This window comes from Sabethes cyaneus, chromosome 2 (genome assembly GCF_943734655.1).
Source record: "Sabethes cyaneus chromosome 2, idSabCyanKW18_F2, whole genome shotgun sequence".
In the NCBI taxonomy this organism is placed as follows: Eukaryota; Metazoa; Arthropoda; class Insecta; order Diptera; family Culicidae; genus Sabethes; species Sabethes cyaneus.
In genome coordinates this window covers 61,859,646-61,879,442 of record NC_071354.1, presented here as the reverse complement: position 1 = coordinate 61,879,442, position 19,797 = coordinate 61,859,646, and the positions used below count along the sequence as shown (strand labels likewise).

The 19,797-nt window shown below is 39.1% G+C and overlaps 2 protein-coding genes across 2 annotated transcripts; one reads left to right on the top strand and one right to left on the bottom strand.

The window, feature by feature from the left end:
- Nucleotides 1-194: 194 nt before the first annotated feature.
- Nucleotides 195-2,139, bottom strand: LOC128734838 (flavin reductase (NADPH)). Its single transcript, XM_053829207.1, has one exon. The coding sequence runs from the start codon at nucleotides 1,804-1,806 to the stop codon at nucleotides 1,189-1,191; it is 618 nt and encodes a 205-aa protein (XP_053685182.1). The 5' UTR covers nucleotides 1,807-2,139; the 3' UTR covers nucleotides 195-1,188.
- Nucleotides 2,140-11,387: 9,248 nt separating this feature from the next.
- On the top strand, nucleotides 11,388-14,566 carry LOC128734333 (malonate--CoA ligase ACSF3, mitochondrial). Its single transcript, XM_053828474.1, has 3 exons — nucleotides 11,388-11,878; nucleotides 12,580-12,672; nucleotides 12,738-14,566. Exons 1-3 carry the CDS (start codon nucleotides 11,503-11,505, stop codon nucleotides 14,243-14,245), a joined length of 1,977 nt encoding a protein of 658 aa, XP_053684449.1. The 5' UTR covers nucleotides 11,388-11,502; the 3' UTR covers nucleotides 14,246-14,566.
- Nucleotides 14,567-19,797: the final 5,231 nt, after the last annotated feature.

The window sequence follows — 19,797 nt, the reverse complement described above, 5'->3', positions numbered from 1 at the left end:
AAAAAAAACTTGTGGAGGCAAGAAACAGTTTGAGTCAAAGTGGCATTCTGCGGCGAACAAAGTGAACGAGATGGTTGTACAAAATCAGACAGAAGAAGTTAAACGAAATTTAAAATTTCAATTCGGCAATTCGGATTGCTGAATATAGATACAACGCAGATTTGATATAATTTAGATTTAATTCTAATGCAAATGTTTGAGCATCTCAAAATTTAATGACGATGTGGCGTCAATTTTGATTTTTTGTATTCTCTATCGATTTAATCTTTTAGTAGTTTTTTTTTCGCTTTTGTTCTACTTTGAATTAGTTTTCGATTATATTTGCTACACTAAACGTTTTCGATATCGCAATATATTTTATTTCTCAAGCAGTTTATCCCTTTTGTATTTCAACATATAACTAATTGTTTCTCGATTTTGCATGGGTTACTCCTAGCATATTTCTTTGTAAGGGTTCTCATGTTTTTTACTTTTCATCATTTTCTCATTGTTTTAATGCAATAATTGCAATTTCTAAAATATGTTTGTTTTGTTTATTACTTCAATTTTGTCTTTATTTGGCTTCAACTTAGAAGGTTAATACGGTGTAAAATTAATGACAAGGAGACAGTTTTTTGAACAGAAACAGAGTTTACTTCAAACTCAAACCTAATTTTATTTGAACGCAATTCAAACTGAGTCAGTCTAGTGAATGAGTCATAATGATATTGAAAAAAAATTACCCTCATCGACCCAAGTTATATTTGGAGCCAGTTCGGTTAGCGGATCTCCCAGCTTGGGTAAAGAGCAATGGTACACTTCTTAAGCGTTGCTGCAATAACATTCCTTTACCTAATTTGTCTTGTCCCATTCTGTTTTGACTCTATCAACCTTTTGTTCCATTACTTTCTTTCTACCGCACGCTCCGTCGAACTATTACTGCTATTATGAAAAAAATAGGATCTTTTCTCAAATGTTCTCAAATATACTCAAATGTTTTCGATTCAATCGACGATTGTATTGAAAGCTAGCCAATTTACGCTACCAGTACCTAAGATAGAAATTTCATATTAAAATTCAAATTCACTCAAACTCATAAGCGTTCCTCAGAATCTCGACTATGATTTTTAATCAAGAGTAATTGGATTAACTTTTTTTTTAACAAAACAATTCTTATTGTAAAATTTTTATTAATATTCTATCAAATGTTCAGCAACTGGGTTTCGTACACAATCCAATTTGTTTGCCAGCATATTGCTCATCAAATAACGATTCAACCAAAAATTTTCCTAAATCGTACTTGGAAATCGAACGTGTCAATCCGGGAGATTTGTCGAATGCCGTCACGTATTCTCCCGAAGGTTCGTCTGCAATGTGCGGCGGAAAGACGGCACGGTACTCCAGTCCAGATGCTTTAATGATGTCCAACATTTTCTTGTGTTCGGCGTTCAGGTCGATGAACATTTTTGGAACTTTGTCGGGCTTGAAAAACAGGAATGACGAGAGACAAACGGAAACTTTCCGGAGACCCACAGCCTTCATGGCGTCGACTATGTTTTGCATTCCAGTGGACAAAACAGTCGTTGGTTGCAAATCATTGCGCGTTCCCAAAGCAACACACACGAGATCTTGCCCCTGGACAGCATTGGCCACATCGGTGCTATTTGTTACATCTCCAGACACTACTTCCACTTGACCCTTGAATGCATCCGGTAGGGTGGCTTCATTTCGTACCATCAATCGCACTTGGAGCCCTTTTTCCAGGGCATATTTTACAGTGCACTGACCGGTCATGCCAGTACCTCCGAATATTACAATTTTCTGCATAGCTACTACAGTACACCTTTTACATAAGACTGAACGATTCGATTACTTTCTCGATCAAGTCAAGTGCTTATAAATGCAAGGTAACAAGACTGATAAACTATTATCTAATGCCTATTTCATCCACGTAGTAAGCTGATAATTTTTAAAGTATCACTCCTATAATTCTGCAGGTACTATTTAGATAACAAATTGTCTGAACAATGTGTATGGAAGTCCAGGATGGTATTGTTCGTTCGTCGAATTCAGATATAAACTCTTGCCTGATTGTTCCTTATTTAAAAAAACAATGATTTTCAAAAAAAAATACCGAAGCAGCTTATTCATCAACCCGATTGTCCCGATTATAATTGAATGAACTGAATGAACAAATTGGATTCATTTGTTTGTAGTTGACAGCGTTCACGACAGCTGGGCATTTTTCAAAATTATCACACAATACAGTTTGTACGGTCCCAGAATCATAAGAAAATTATTTGTACAAACAAATGGAATTTTATGGAATAGATTTTTCCATATTTCATCACACTGCTGCTTTTTTAATTATATTTTAAACCAACTTCGTGTTTTTAGTCTTCACCTTGAAATGCGGTTTGGCACACCGATAAAAATAGACACGACGTTACTGCCGCCCTAGAAGCTGTTTTCAATATTAAACCTCTAAACTTCCACCTGAAGCAACAGGTACTAATATGTGCTTATCGACTACACGCGATTGGCCTTTGGCAGTCTGTGGACGGTTCCACTGGTAATACTCGATTGTTGTCGCAAATTGTCGCTGAGGACAAGTTTGCCCTTGCTCCTAGCGATGTAACGCTCATGCGTACTTTCCCGTATAGGACTTTCTCAAGTGACTTTCCTCCTAGAGAGGAGTGGATGTCAGGCTACATGGAAAGGAAAATTTCCGACTATGTGGTCTGTTATACCCACCCCATCGGCAGGCAACCATGTTTTCGCCGCCAACATCTCGTGTGTGCGAAAATGAGATAGCATGTCAGCACTGCGTTTCACTCAACTACCAGCAGTCTGATTTGGGCCCGCTGTCAAATTTTGAGCCCAGGACATGCTGTCGCTGACGTTCACTGCAGCTCGATATAGAGATGTCGATGGGGTGGTTATACCGATGGTTCCTTGAACGAAGGTCGCGCGGGTGCTAGTGTTTACTGCCGTGAGCTGGAATTGGAGGAATCCTATTCGTTGGGTAGTTACTGCACCGTTTTTCAAGCTGAAATCTTTGTAATTATGTGCGGAGCTCAGTTTGCACTTCAGAAAGAACTGATATCTACTTCTGTTCTGATAGTCTACTTCTGTTATGATAGTCAAGCTGCTATAAAAGCCCTTTGTGCGGCTAATTCTAAATCTAAAACAGTCATCGCCTGCCACACCCAATTAGAAGAACTAAACATTCTAAATGCCGTTCATCTGGTTTGGGTTCCTGGCCATTCTGGTATAACTAGCAAGATCTGGAACAGAAAAGTCGGTTTTCGGACCGGAAACGGAACCTGCTTTATCAATTGCGGTATGTTGGATAAAACAAAAGATTCGATCTTGGTTTTCATCTGAACATGAACGTTATTGGGAAAATCTTGAAACTTGTCGTCTAACGAAAAGTTTTATTGTTAAACCTTGTGAGAAGGTTGCGAAATTTTTTTTGCAACACTCAAAGGTAAATTGCACTGACTGACGTCACTGCAGACTAAATTATCATGTGGTTACGATTCAGCGAGCTGAATCGTTTCATTGTAATTTATGTGAATCCGACTACGGTACACCATATCACGTAATTTGCAACTGTCCTGCAGTAGTACATTTGCGTCATAGGATCTTTGGATCCTACGTCTTAAATGAATCGGATTTTAGGAAACTAAAATTATGAGACATTTTGATGTTTCTTCCCGAAAGCGGTATTGATAAGTTAACTATCAAGGATTGCAGTATCCCCTCGGGGGTACAAAAATCTCTCGGTGTGTTTGTGTTTATTCAAATTCCTTATCCACCGCTTCCTATTCCTCCTGTTTTCCTTCCCGTCCTCATCAGGTAAATGATGACACGGGCAAGATGGGCAAGGCACAAATCTTCCACATGATTGTGAGGAACGTGCTGCTCGAGCCAAAGATGCTGATACCTGATATCTGATATTAAGAGATCTTATGTCGAATTTGTTTATTCAATCCGGATTGAAACTGGATGAACTTTTTGTGTTCATTTGCTGCTATCTGACAGATAAAATTCATCCAGTTTCAACTCAAATTGCATTTTCATCAAAAGTAAAAATATATTTCTCAGTCATTCATCACTCATCGATTTATTTCGATTTTCGAACTTATTGTTCCAGCTGACGGCGCTTGAAAGTCAGGCACAATTTGTCAATGTTAGCTAGATAGACCGCGCGTTACATTGAAGGGCATATGTAAATCAATTTCAGTTCATTTGCAATCAAAGTTTCTAGCTTTTTACTAAATATTGGATAGAAAAGTACAATGAACAATAAAAGCTATCGTCACGATGTAGTGAAACCTGCTTCGCCGACGCAGATTGAAGCTTGTTTTGAAGCGGAGCCGTGCTACTTCAATTGAAACCAAAATTTCATTTCTTCATTGATTTGTTACAATTTGCAATTGAATGTTGCTAGAGCCCTTGTTCGCAGTTATTATTTGTTATTAATTGTTATTTTCTAAATTTTTTAATCATACCCTAATTCTTAAAAGACTAAGCGATTTTTAAAAACCACCTTACTTTCAACACGCTGTTCATTTTTATTTTGAGTTTGTGTGACGTCCAAAGGGTTTTGTGACACAATCGAACAGAGGGGAGAGGGGGGGTATATAAAAGCAGAAATTTGGTGGACATCATATTTGAATCGTCCCAAATAGCAACCTGACGTGAATAAAGTTGCCAAAGGCATGCTAACGTTTTCCGATTGTACCCACTAGCCGCAATTACGCACGCGAAAAGGTAGCTAAAAATTTTTTCCGAATATTTAGTTATTTGTTGCAAAAAAAAATTTGGTTTGGTTAATAACAAAACGTTTTGATTTTCACACAAATTTCAAACAGCGGGAATGAACCATCATTTTCATAATATTTCATGGCAACCCTGATTATGTCACCTACCAGATTTGCGTTTTGATACTTACAAATTACAGTGTAGATGAATACACTGTAAAAAATCTACACGTTGTCATGAAGTGGATTTCACTTAGATCTGTGCTATAGGATGAACCACTTCATATTAAAGTGGAATACACTTGAGATTCAATCAATATGCCGCACCAGTATTTCAAAAGGAAAACACTAAGGTTTTACGTGTCGCCTATTTGATAATCAAAAGGCAAAACATTAAGATGTCACATATCGTCCATTTGAGAATCAAAATGCAAAACACTAAGATTTCACGTGTCGTCCATTTGATAATCAAATGTTCTGTTATTTAACTTTCAATCGCGTCGCTTCGAAAATGTAATGCAATAAATTTAAGAATCATCATGCGTTACATATAAAGCACATATGGCATCCCATATGGTTGTCAAAACCAGAATATCGGATCCCATATTGGTTCGCTTGTGATAACTAAAGGTGGTGGTACCTATACGGTGGGGGAAATGGATACGACCCAAGCTTATTTTGCGAGGCGAATCGTGATCGATTTGAACTACGCCACTTTCGCTTTCCCATCAGTATTATGCCATACAAATAGTGTTAGAATTTCAATATGTACGTATCTCATGGCGCTGATGCAAAATTAAATAGCAACGTAGTTTAATAAAATCCGGCATCACATTTGCCTCGCAAAGTAAGCTCTAATTCGACTATGTGAAAAACTGTTTAGTTTTATAACAATTTATTCTATCATCTTCAACAATGTTAAATGTTAAAGTTAAATAAAACTTATGTGATTTACCCTATGGTATCAACCGCTGCCTTTTGGCGGGTTAAGAGAGTTTCTGTTTGAACCCCTGATAGTTTCGTTTTATATATTATTATCCATTCATACCTTCACATTATAGTCTAATCTATCCATTCAAATATATAGTTACGTTATTTTGAAACTTTTATTTCGAGCAAGTTATAAAATTTATGAAACTAAGAAAAAACTTGGGCACCAGAAGATTATATATTAATGTCTTGCGCCATGCCGTTGCATTTTTTTCTCTAAAGTATAATTTATTTTTATAGTAGTGACCATTATTGATAGATTATCAAGGTTTGTAACCATTTTGAATGAGTATAATTGTGTTTGTTTCATAGCTTCATATGCTTGATTATAATTATATTAAGCATTAAGCATTACATTCTCCGAAGTATTCTAGCAACATAATATTCTGAAGACATTTCGAGCATTTCTATTTCTTATAATTTTATCTTTATCTTATATCTTATTATCTTATAATAAAGCCATACTTCGTTGTTGGTTATTGTAAAAAATAGTTCTTTTTGTACATACTACCCACAAAAATTTTTAACTTGCGCTGAATCTAACATCATAATGAATTAGATCGCAGTAAACCAATGCCGAAAAATAAGATTTTGCTTTCAAATCAACTGTAACAAAACTTTTCATAGGGTTTTTATTGAAGAATACAACTTTCTGCAGTCTGGTGAAGCACTTGCGCGGGTTCGAGGGACTTCACTAGGATAGTGTTCGAAAAAAATTCCGGTTTCTGCAGAGGATGATGCTGTATCCTGAATGTCGCACTGAAATGAAAGAATTATGTTATAAAATTTTATCAGCATTTGTAATATAGCGATATTTTTATCATGCTTCTAATCATTGGATTTTGGGAAAGGCGGGGCAAGATGGGTCCGTTGCATTAACATGATAATTGAAGCTAAAGACTCTTTCATATAGTACCTAAAGTAATGTTCTTTTATAACCATCATAATTCGTAACTCATGTTTTATCCGTTTTCGATAGAAAAATTTGAATGTAAAATCTCTGCATTTCTTGCACGATACACGAAAAAAGTAAAACGAAGCAGACCCTATATCTCGTCAGCAGAAAATAAGCAATATGTTTTGACGTAGGACTACGTCTTTGTTTACTATACTGGGACTGGGTAGCACTTTGTAAAAACGAAAATAGAAGTGTAACGTTTGAATGAAAGATTTCAAATGCTAATATCTACTAAACTACTGATCAAAACTGAACGAGTCGTTTAATAGATAATGACCAGCAGTTTTATGGAGGGGTAAGAGAGCAATTTTAAGGAAGGCGTAAGAGGGGGGCTCCTATACAAATGAAACACAAATTTCTTCAAAACTCGATAGCTAATCAAGCAAATGGAACCAAATTTGGCATGTGGGGGTTTTGGGAGGCATAAATTTTTTCTATGGTGAAATGAGACCCCTCCCCCTGTAAGACGGGGGGCTCCCATATAAATGAAAAACAAATTTCTTCATAACTCGAGAACTAATCAAGCAAATGAAACTAAATTTGGTATGTGGGAGTGTTTGGATGCAGGAATTTTTGCTATAATGGTTTGAAACCCCTCCCCACTGGGGGCTTTCATACAATAAAAACCAGAGATTTTTACATAACTCAAAAACTAATCAAACTCAAGAAATCGGAAGCGCCTCTGACTAAGTTTATTTGTTTTCCTAGATCTCTCCTCTCTAAAGGTCAACTCCCTAAATAAAGTGGGTTAGAATTGATGCGTAGAGAGTAGCATTGAATGCTTTCCTTAGGTGACCCGTCATTCCCCGCCTTAGTCTAGTCTGTGTTTCGTGTTATATGAGCCTGAAAAACTAACTTGTCACCACCTAACAAATTTACGAGAATAGCAATGATATTGTTAAGTATTAGTGATAGTTTCTCTCCCAGGATATGGAGAACATAGTGTAGGTCCTGAATAGAGGTAGCATAAGGAACTAGCAGTTTCGTATCAAGCTACATGATCTTTGTCACAATCTCGAGTTTTGCAAGTTTCTGAGGAGTTCAACCTTAGAAGATTCATTTTGGCAGTTACGTAACTATGAAAGCATCCCAGGTAACCAATAAGCATCACTAATGCTATTCAAATGTAGGCCAATAAGCATTTAACTCGCCTGAAATGCTATTTTGGCAAAATATACAGCTACTTTACTGATAACCTTCTTACAGTGCTGACAATGCTAATTTACAGCTAATTACCGACACGAAGAATTTGAATACAATTTTGGATGCCAACACCTATGCAGTCAAAAAGCTAATATAAAATGTGCAATATAAAATGCCAGATACGCTGATTTGCTAATTTGTTAATGCTTATTAGTTACCAGGAATGGGTAGTTTATTATACAAATTTGCAATTTTTCCTCACAGTAAAGTAGAAAACAATTCCCCTGTCCCCTCATTGCATAGCCAGAAAGCGGATAGTAATATTCGCCATGATTGTACAACATTTCGCCGAATATCATTTTGTGAAAAACCTTAAGCGGAATGTACCATTTCACGGAAAACTTTTTTGTGGAAAGTACCATTTCGCGATTCTCTCCTTACTCGCTATCGCTCGTTCCAGGAAACCCAGGTAGACCTAGGAAAACAAATAAACCTAGACAGTAGTGATTTCTGCGGGGAGTTGCCTACCCCAGTTTTTGTGGTCTTGTTATTGACTAAAGTTTTATGGAAGAGTCTCGAATTTCTCGAGTTCGATTAGTTTCGCAAAAATTTCTGTTTTATTTGTATGAGAGTCCATAGCCCCCTAACACAGGAGTGAGAGGTCTCTAACTATCATAAAATAAATTCAAGACTCGAAAATCTCCCACATGCCAAATTTGGTTCCATTTGCTTGATTAGTTCTCAAGTTATAAGAAAATTTGAATTTCATTTGTATGGAAGCTCCCCTCTTAAAAGGGGAAGGGGTCGTAATTCACCATAGAAAAAATTTCTGCCATCTAAAACTCCCACATGCCAAATTTGGCTCCATTTGATTGATTGCTTCTCAAGATAAGAGGAAATTTGCATTTCATTTGTATGGAAGCCCACCCTCTTAAAGGGGAGAAGGGCCATAACACGCTTTCTAAAGAAGAGAGGGGTCTCAATTCACCATAGAAAAAAATCTTGCGTCCAAAACCACTTACATGTCAAATTTGGTTCCATTTGCTTGATTAGTTCTCGAGTTATGAGGAAATTTGTTTTTCATTCGTATAGGAGCCCCCCCTCTTAAAGTGAGGAAATCCATAGAAAATATACCATAGAAAATATTCTTCCCTACAAAAACACCCACATGATAAATTTGGTTCCATTTGCTTGATTAGTTCTAGAGTTATGAGGAAATTTGTATTTCGTTTGTATGAGAGCCCCCCCTCTTAAAAAGGTAAGGGGTCCTAATTCATCATAGAAAAAATGGTTGCCTCCAAAAACACCCACATGCCAAATTTGATTCTATTTGCTTGATTAGTTCTCGAGTTATGAGGAAATTTGAATTTCATTTGTATAGGAGCCCCCCCTCTTAAAGTTGGGAGGGGTCCTAATTCACTATAGAAAATATTCTTGCCCTCGAAAACTTTCACATGCCAAATTTGGTTTCATTTGCTTGATTAGCTCTCGAGTTATGAGGAAATTTGTATTTCATTTGTATAGGAGCCCCCCTCCTAAAGTGAGGAGGGGTCCCAGTTCATCATAGAAAAAATTTTTGTCTCCAAAAACACCCACGTGTCAAATTTGGTTCCATTTGCTTGATTAGTTCTCGAGTTATGAGGAAATTTGTATTTCGTTTGTATAGGAGCCCCCCCCCCCCTCTTAAAATGGGGAGGGGTTCTTATTCACCATAGAAAATATTCTTGCCCTTGAAAACTTTCACATGCCAAATTTGGTTCCATTTGCTTGATTAGTTCTTCAGTTATGAGGAAATTTGTATTTCATGTGTATAGGATCCTCCCCTCCTAAAACGGGGAGGGGTCCCAAATCATCATAGAAAAAATTTTTGTCTCCAAAAACACCCACATACCAAATTTGGTTCCATTTGCTTAATTACTTCTCGAGTTATGAGGAAAATGGTGTTTCTTTGGTACAGGAGCCCCCCCTCTTAAAGTGGGGAGGGGTCCTAATTTACTATAGAAAATATTCTTGTCCTCGAAAACCTTCACATGCCAAATTTGGTTCCATTTGCTTGATTAGTTCTCGAGTTATGAGGAAATTTGTATGGAAGCCCCCCCCCTTTTAAAGAGGAGAGGAGTTATAATTCCCCTTATAAAGAGGGGAGGGGTCTCAATTTACCATAGAATAAATTCTTGTCACCGAAAACACCCACATGCCAAATTTTGTTCTATTTGCTTGATTAGTTGTCAAGTTATGCAGAAATTTGTGTTTCATTTGTATGAGAGCCCCCCCTCTTAGTGGGGGGAGGGGTTTCTAACCATCACTAAAACCTTTCCTGGCCCCAAAAAACCTCTACATGCATATTTTCATGCCGATTGGTTCAGTAGTTTTCGATTCTATAAGGAACATACGGACAGACAGACAGACAGACAGAAATCCTTCTTTATAGGTATAGATTTCGCCGAATACCACTTATTCAAAAAAGGGCTTTAATAAAAAGCAATATATTTATTATAAGTTTTATCATTTATGCTTGTTTAAGCACTAATGATGAAGCAAAATTTACGAAAAACAACATATTATTTTCTATTGATGAGTAAAACATGGAAGAATATAATTATGACCACTTTAAATTATTTACCTCATGTTTTTATAAACCGTATTGTACGAAAAATGCGAGCTTAATTGTCCAGACTTTCGATGTTTGTTCCACCAACTGTCCTCATTGCATTGAAACAATATTTCCTGTACGCTGAGCGAGAAAGTATTGGGCACGCCTTAAACGAACTGCATTTTCCAGTGACGTAGCCTAAAATAATAACAAAATATATCGACTGTTTCGGGTTTGTTTGTTTACACCACTTTCTTACCGTGCATAAAATAAAATAATAGCTGGACATTTTAATCGACCGCGTCGAACAATTTTCGTTCCGCGCACAACAAACTTACTTAATCACTTTTCGCCATATTTGATAATGATGACAGTATGGCACTGTCATGAGCCATACACGTTCAATTGAAGTGGCTCACACTTGAATGCCGTATGCACTCACATATAGCACAGATCCAAATGATGAAACACTTCATTATTCGATGTTGCACATATAGAAATCAAAATTTTGACATTTGGTTTGCATAGCATATATGCCACATAGAATGTTAATGGCAAATTTCTTGAAAATTACGTGGATTCCATTTGAAATGTATATGGAAGGACGAGTGAAAATGAAATGGATATAGCTATTGATTTTCAACTGTGAACAGCATTTGAATCGAGAGTAAAGATTATTTACAATGAAGTGTAAACACATTTGTTTGCTCAGTGTCTTGCACATCGAAATCATAAGCCAGTTACTTGAAATGTGCAAGTGCTATAAACATTCAAAAATGATGTGGATTCCATTTGGAATTTATAGGGATTTACAAGTGAAATTGAAATGTTCACCATTATTGACTTTCAAGTGTAAGTGGCATTTGGATCGACTGTGCTGTTTTTTTACAGTGTACGATCGTAGCATGTTGGTATGAAGAAAATAAATTCATTCTTACCAAATACAGAACAGATTCGAAAATAAATGACGTGCGTAAAATCCTGTCGTCCGCAGTAATACCTTGCTGTATAAGATTTTTGGATCGCTGAAGTAATTCAAGTTATATCTGTGCTTAAGTTGGTGATATTTGATGAGAATGACAAAGTTTGTGTTCGCGAGAAAATGGATTGAACTATTGAACAATGCAGGCAATTTTGCCTGCGGAAAACCTTCACTAGCCAGGTACGTTCGATCTCTTGCTACGCATGCCGGCAAAATTTGCGAACCTACGGGATTAGATCAGCGACCGTCCTTGAGCGATCCGGAAGTTGCTCATGGTCAACTTCACCAGCGACTTCTTAAGCTGTTTGAGGATGAAACGAAGCGAGGATTAGTTGTGCCAGTGTTTAAACGCGCTTTATTATACGGAGAAAAATCAGCCCTGCGGGATACTGCCGGAGACTACAGTTTTATACAGATTTACGAGTCCGTCAAACGCCTAGCCTTGCAGATTTCTAATTTTTGTGGTAAGTAAGGATTAAATTTAATGTTTAAATGAAATTAAATGTTTGGCTGTAAAACGCTGATATTGACTAGATACGCAGGTAATAGAATTCAACGTGGTTTTGGAAGTGTTAATTTTTGCATAGGGTTCTTGATCTATGTATTTGTTTTTCGTTTTTGATCTGCAAATAAAATAAAAAATCCAAGGACCATAGAAAAAAACTGTGGTAAAATAAAAACAAAAAAAAATCAATGTCGCTCTCGCAACCAGTTTTCTTTGCACCGACACAATATTTGTGAGTTGTGTTGTGAGCTAAGATAAGGCGTAAAAACGATACCGCTGTCCGGCGCTTCATGACTCGTGACGTCCGTTTTTGTTTTGAATGTTATTATTGACGGTATTTCCACAATTAATCTTAACGCCGCAAGTTTAAAAATAGTCTGAATGTTTGTTTTTCAATGTTTCTGTATAAAAAATGGGTTTTTTTTCGGCATTTATGTGATAATTCATTAGAATTAACATGCATGTTAGTTCGTAGGTATTAAATACCTTTTTTGACCTAATGTGCAAGATGCAAAGTAATCGTTTAAAAAATTATAAAAAGTCAAATTGTATAGCAACATAGTTATTTTAATAAATATTGAACATTCTAAAAATAGTTCTTTGCGAATGGTCGCGTTTTGCTTTATGTTGTAACGGATTTTCTTTTTTTTTTGTTTTCAGGCAGTGCTTCTCAGTCGCGAGTAGCAATTTTATGTCCAAACAACGCAACATATCTCATTAGTCAGTGGGCCTGTTGGTTTTCAGGACAAATTGGTAAGTGCCACTTGGAATGTTAGGTGCATATGACCATATGAATTTTTGTTTTCGAACTCTTTAAGGTGTACCGTTAAGCCCGAAATACCCCCAAGAATTGTTGGAATATTTTATTAAGGATTCCGATGCGTCGCTGCTGATTGCTACTCCAGAGTTTCAGAAAATAGCTCAACCTCTAGCTACGAAACTAGATATAAAACTTTTACTAGTACATCACGACTTGCTAAAATCTGAGCCCAAACAGCAAACTGAACAACAACAAGAGGATGAAATTTCATACCTCGATCCCAGAAGAGAGAATGTAATTCAGTTAAATGATACTTTACTCGTTGAAGGATGTCTAAATGGTGAGTTCTATCGTGATGCAAATGCACTCATTCTCTACACATCTGGAACAACTGGCAAGCCTAAGGGCGTTGTTTTAAGCTATGCCAACTTAGATACGCAATGCGATGCATTGTCGCACGCTTGGCAGGTCACAGGCGCTGACTCTGTTCTACACGCCCTGCCATTAAATCACGTTCATGGTACAATAAATGCCCTCAATGTACCGCTTTCTGCCGGGGCGAAATGTGTTATGTTGCCGAAATTCGACAGCAGCAGTGTTTGGAGCTATCTGCTAAATGTAAACATGACGACAAAAGAGAAAGTGAACATCTTTATGGGTGTTCCCACCATGTATAATTTATTGATTCAAGAGTATGACAATGTTTTCGGTAAAAATGCAAGGATGTGCGATTACGTCAAGACTCACTGCAAAAATAAAATTCGCTTGATGATATCTGGATCTGCCCCCTTGCCGGGAACCACGTTTAAACGCTGGCATCAAATCAGTGATCATCATCTACTGGAAAGGTATGGAATGACTGAGATTGGTATGGCTATTTCGAATCCGTATATTCAGGATAGTACTCGTGCCAGAACATGTGGCAGTGTGGGATTACCCTTGCCAGGAGTCACTGTGAAAATTGTTAACAAAGAACAACAAAAGGAAATTGTATTAGAAGGCATAAAAGACGAGGGGTTCTGGAATCAGTCATCGAATGCTAAAGTACCGGACCCACCATGTAGCCAGCCGGTAATAGGTTCTCTGTATGTAAAAGGACGCTCTGTCTTTCAACAGTACTGGCAAAAACCAGATGAAACAAAATCAGAATTCGAGGATGGTTGGTTCAAGACAGGCGATACAGCGGAGTATGCCGATGGTAAAATTAGAATTCTCGGTCGTTCTTCTGTCGATATTATCAAAACCGGAGGTTACAAAATATCTGCGCTAGAAATTGAAACCGCTTTGCTTGAACACGCAGAAATTACAGACGTGGCTGTTGTTGGCCTGCCAGATGAAACGTGGGGCTCTAAGATAGTAGCCGTAGTTTGCGTCAAAGACGATGAAGCGTTCAGTATTCCACAACTTCTGAACTGGTTAGGGAATAAAATCCCTAAACACTCGATTCCGAAAGAGATTAAACTCACATCCGAGGTACCGCGAAATGCCATGGGCAAAATAAACAAAACCGAGTTGATGCAAAAATTGCAAGAAGAAAAGCAACCAGAAGAAAAAGTAGTAAAGTAAGTCGGGACGCGACCGTGGAATCCTGTAGCATTTGGCCTGAGATGTGTTCGAAATTAAATTACAGCTTCATGTGTTATGCGCTGAGATATGAGGTTAATCTCTTGTAAGGTAACAAGGCAGGTAAGCAATATATACTGCCAAAAGCAGGCGGATCGCGCCGCAGATTGCGATGGTTACGTATTAATGTTTGGAACCTTCAACAAGTTTATATGTATCTGTATTCCAAAAATACATATGCATTCTTAAATCTTACACACTATATAGTATACTCCATTAACTATCTATAACGTAATGTTCGTGATCAAGTCTGAGTAAAGCAGCCGCAACTAACGAATAAAATTCGAAAAATACTAAATTTCTTTGTAATATTCTTATATCTTTGGGAAAGAAAAGACTTAAAAATTTATTTCTCGTTGAATGCCAACTCTGTTTCGTATTAAACTTGAATTGTTGCAGGAAATTTGTAGAAATAAATCTGATATAATCTATTATGCTCAAATCAAGCCAGTTCATATGAGATAAAAATAAACTTTGTATCACTAATTTTTTCTTGCAACGATTGAAAAATTCTTTAGCACCAGCAACTGAAATGTTCCAATTTCTATCTTCTGAACATTTCCACGTAAATTACGCGCCAAGTGATGTTGTCGACTTACAGAAGAAATAGAGGTTTTACAGTCACCTTTGTGTAGGTGAAAAAGTTCCAAAGGGTAACATGCAAATACATTTACGCGACTTCTATGGGAAGATTGGCTCGAACAACCTAGAGCTGGATAGAACTGCTAAGAAACCTTAGGAACAAGAGAACAAGAGAGTTTACGTTAATTCCCTAGTTAAGAAGGGAGAAAGAGCCGTCGCCAATCGCGGCCATGCCCGGATCTATGCGAAGATGCCGCTCAAGGCCAGATAAGTTGCTGACTGTTGTACTAACCAAACCAGTAGCACGTGACGCCTATAGTATGTCGCATCAGCTCTAAGGAGTCGTCATTAGCTGGAATCGAAGCATCAATCGGTCGGGCTTCGCTGGGTAACCTTATATTTGAAGCTCCAGTTCGGAACTCCATCGTTGAAGTCACCAGCGTCCGATAGATGCAGATTCGAGAGCGTAAGAGGTGGTGGATTAGACACATCTAAAGGAGAGGAGCAAACGAAATCTGCAGGGAACCTGACCAAGAATATCCAGATTTTTTATGTGATGCTTGGCGGCCAGTATAGCCCATGGATGGTGACTGCTGACGGAGGAGAAATCTTACTTCATGCCTTTGGCGGATATAGACACATAAGTAAGTATCATCGTATAACATAACACTCACTGTCTCATTCTTCGCTCGCTGTAACATTCATTTCAAGTTTAGTGTTCGTTGGGAATGTCTCCGTATTCGTCTGCGGCTTTCCTCCCTAAGAACATGATGCATGATGAACAATATATCTCCAATTCACTCGATTGTGGGCTGCCGGTCTCCAATTCCTTGCCCTGTCCATTGTATCCGCCCAGCTTTAGCCACCTTTGGAATAACAGATTCGCACGAATTTATGATTTATACTTGGCCTCCATACTCCGTTCTCCAGTATGCCGCCTAAGATTGTTCTTAGTACTCGCAGCTTTTCCTCGAGCATTGTCCACGTTTCATTCCCGTAGAGAACAACCGTTGATATCCGCTCGGTTCCTTGTAACGCTAGGTCATCAGCTTGACAAAACCCTCTGTGAGATTCGAACGAACTCGACATTCCTGAAATTCGAATTGGCGGAATTGGCGATCACGTTGGGTTTTTAACGTGAGTGTGTGCATTTTTTTACGTTTCTCGCGTTCCGCCTTTGATAACTATTTCAACGTGTGATCAATCCTGATGAAAATTTTACCACTAGTAAACAATTCTTCTAGTTCAAAACGCTTACTTGCTTACTTAATTGGCCTAACGTCCTACGACAAGGCCTGCGCAGTATAATTTCTCCATCTGTTTCGGTCCATGACAACTGATCTCCAGTTATGCGGGTACCCAGTGCTCACCAGATCTCACTCCACCTGGTCTTACCACTTCGCTCGCTGTGCCCCTCTTCGTCTTGTTCCTACCGGATTTGATGCGAACACCATTTTGGCAGGATAGTTGTCCGGCATTCTAGCAACATGTCCTGCCCAACGTATCCGTCCAGCTTTAACCACTTTATGAATACTTGGTTCGCCGTAGAGACGCACACCGTCCATACACCGTTTTCTTGCACTCCGCCAAAGATGATTCGAAAACTCCGAGTGCTCGCAGGTCCTCTTCTAGCAGTGTCCACGTTTCGTGCCCGTAGAGGACAACCGGTCTAATTAGCGTTTTGTACAGTGTGCACTTTGTACGGGGGCTCAAATTATTCGACCGCAAGTGTTTGTGGAGCCCGTAGTAGGCCCGACTTCCGCTGATAATACGTCTTTTAATCTCACGGCTGGTATTGTTGTCCTCTGTTGCCAGTGAGCCAAGGTATTCGAACCCGTCGAACTCATCCCCATCGATTACTACGGTACTCCCCAAACGGGCCCTGTCTCGATTTGTCCCGCCCGCCAGCATATACTTCGTTTTAGACGTATTCATCTTCAACCCAATCTTCTCTGCTTCGCGTTTTAGTCTGGTGTACTAATCTTCCACCGCCTCAAATGTACTGCCGACAGCATCGACGTTGTCAGCAAAGCAGATAAATTGACTGGATTTATTGAAAATCGTGCACGCATTTCAATCACCGCTTGTCTTGTAACACCTTCAAGCGCAATGTTGAATAGCAGACAGGAAAGACTATTTGTCGAAGTCCCCTGCGAGATTTGAATGGGTCCGACAATCCACCCGAGATTCTCACACAGCACTGGATCCATCGTAGCCATGATAAGTCTAGTAAGCTTACCCTGGAAGCCGTTTTCGTCTAAAATTGTCCATAGATCTTGTCGGTTTACACTATCATATGCGCCTTTGAAACCAGCAGGCGGTGTGCGGGGACTCGGAATTCGCGGCACTTCTGGAGGATCTGCCGCAGGGTGAAGATTTGGTCCGTTGTAGACCGACCCTCCATGATGCCGGCCTGATAACTTCCCACAAATCTATTGGCTATTTATTGGTTCATATCCATCCGACCTGTTAGGTCTCCATGGAAGATTGGTTTGGACGGAGAAAAGCCAAATAGAAGCCATCCTCTTGTAGGCATAAAAACCCCGTCATCTTCTAATTATGTACAAATTCAAATTACAAATAACACATTACATATCACGTATCAAATAAACATGTCCATGGTTAAATAATAATAACAATAATTGAATATTAACTAGATATACCAAATTGCAGTCATTTATAAAATTCTACTGTTAACTACCTTATTATAAAAAGTTTTTGCGGATTCACCGAATTCAAACAAGTGTTCCACCAAGGAAAACGTACGGATACAAACAGCGATAGGTTCGTTGAATCCAAATACAGTACGGTGCGACTGAGGTTGCAGTAATCCCGCGGAATGGAGAGAACGTTGAGGAGCACGAAAGCCAAGCATCGAAAGAATGTTCAGAGAATCGATTTTTTCGTTGAGCACTTTAGCGACAAATACAGCCTGCTGGATTTTCCTGCGTCGTTCTAAGGTATCAAGACCGATGAGGCGACACCGATCAGGATACGACGGAAGGTTCACAGGATCACGCCAAGCAAGATCACGTAGTGCTAATCGAATGAATCTCTTCTGCACTCGTTCAACTCTCAGGGTCCATGCAAGTTGATAAGGAGACTAAACCAGGCATGCATTTTCCAGTTGCGGTCTCACCAGAGAGCAATACAGAGCTTTCAAACAGTATGGATCCTTAAAATCCCGTCTAATTTTGGATATAAAACCGAGCTGCAGGGTTGCTTTGGAAATGACAGTCGAGCGATTAACGTTAAAACTGAGCTTAGGGTCCAGAACAACGCCCAGGTCGTCGACCTTATCGGCTCTCTTGAGTACATGACCATCAATGTTGTACTCAAACAATATTGGGCTGACAGTTCGGTGGAATGTCATAACCTGACACTTTGTCGTGCTTACGATGAGCCTAAGTAAGAACTTAACCACTCCACGAAATTTTCCGATGCACCGAGCCGGGAGAGTTTCCGTAAAAGTATTCGATGATCAATGCGGTCAAACGCAGCCTTCAGATCGGTGTAAACTAAGTCAATTTGGGATTTCTGCTCCATAAGCGAGATGCACGTCGACTTAAAATGCAAAAGATTAGTGCAAACGGATCGTCCTGGCATAAATCCATGCTGATCAAATGAAATGTAGCTTTTCGTATGAGCAAGAACAACAGCGCTTACAATTATTTCAAAAACCTTACACGATTCGGAGAGACTAGTTATGCCACGATAATTTCTGATATTTTGCCGGTCACCGCTTTTGAATACTGGGAACATGTAAGATTGCTTCCAGATCGCCGGAAATTTCTTTGATCGAACGATTTATTAAATATACGACATAACGGTTCAGCCAAAACATCTGCGCAGCGGCGGTAAACAATTGCTGGAATCCCATCTGGACCAGCAGAGAACGAGGATTTTAGTTTTTTTGCGGCGAGAACGATCATATCCGTCGTGATTTCAAATGTGCTCAGATCAACCAAATTAAGCGGTACAGATTCTAAGGCAATCTCAGCTTCTAACTCAGAGATAGCACTATCGGCAAAAACTGAAGCGAAAAACTTTGCAAATAGTTCACACGAGTTCGATGTCGATGTTGCCACAACACCATCGAGGCAAACATTCGAAGGAATAGCACAATTCTTTCGCTTGGAATTCACAAAATTCCAAAATTGCTTCGGATTCCGGCGGACGTCAGTTTGCACACGCAAGACATAGCTTTTGTATAATTCAGTCGTCGAAAATCTGCACTTCGTTCGTTTAAAATTGCGTCTAGTCTCGTCCGTTCGAAGGTATCGATGTCTACGCTGCCAAATGTTGCGCAGTCGCTTTAATGCACGTAGGCGAGGGGTATTCCACGGAGGTGAAGCAGGCTTCTCAGGCTATTGGCGATAGTTGGTGAAAGATGACTTGAGACAGCACTTTGTTGGTGGCATTCGGGATAGTGATTGCGCGGCAGTTCTCATAATTCAGTTTTTAGCGCCTTTATTGTAGATAAGCCAAATAACCCCGTCTTTCCACTCCTCCGGTAGTTGTTCCGTATCCCAAATCTTGACAGTCAGTTGATGTAAACAGCCGGCCAACTTGTCCGAGCCCATTTTAATAAGTTCCGGTTCAATGCCATCCTATCCCGCTACTTTATTGTTCTTCAGTCACTTTAACTTCCGTTATGGATGGGGGTGGCACATCTTCGTTGCTTGCTACACCAATGAGGTCGCTTCCTCCACTATCATGGTCTTCCACCTGCACGGCATGGAGGTGTTCATCGCAGTGCTGCTTCCACCTTTCGATCACCGCACGGTCGTCAGTCAAGATACCTCCCTCTTTATCTCTGGACATTTCGGCTTGCGGCACAAAGTCTTTGCGAGATACGTTGGGTCTTTGGTAGAACTTTAGTGTGTCGTGTAAGCGGTACAGGCGCTCCAGTT

Bases quoted from the DNA above. Each gene is read 5' to 3' on its own strand.
- LOC128734838 (XM_053829207.1), bottom strand. From the start codon at position 1,806: ATGCAGAAAATTGTAATATTCGGAGGTACTGGCATGACCGGTCAGTGC.
- LOC128734333 (XM_053828474.1), top strand. From the start codon at position 11,503: ATGAGAATGACAAAGTTTGTGTTCGCGAGAAAATGGATTGAACTATTG. The intron at 11,879-12,579 runs GTAAGTAAGGAT...TTTTGTTTTCAG, and splicing joins GCAGATTTCTAATTTTTGTG to GCAGTGCTTCTCAGTCGCGA. The intron at 12,673-12,737 runs GTAAGTGCCACT...GAACTCTTTAAG, and splicing joins TTGGTTTTCAGGACAAATTG to GTGTACCGTTAAGCCCGAAA.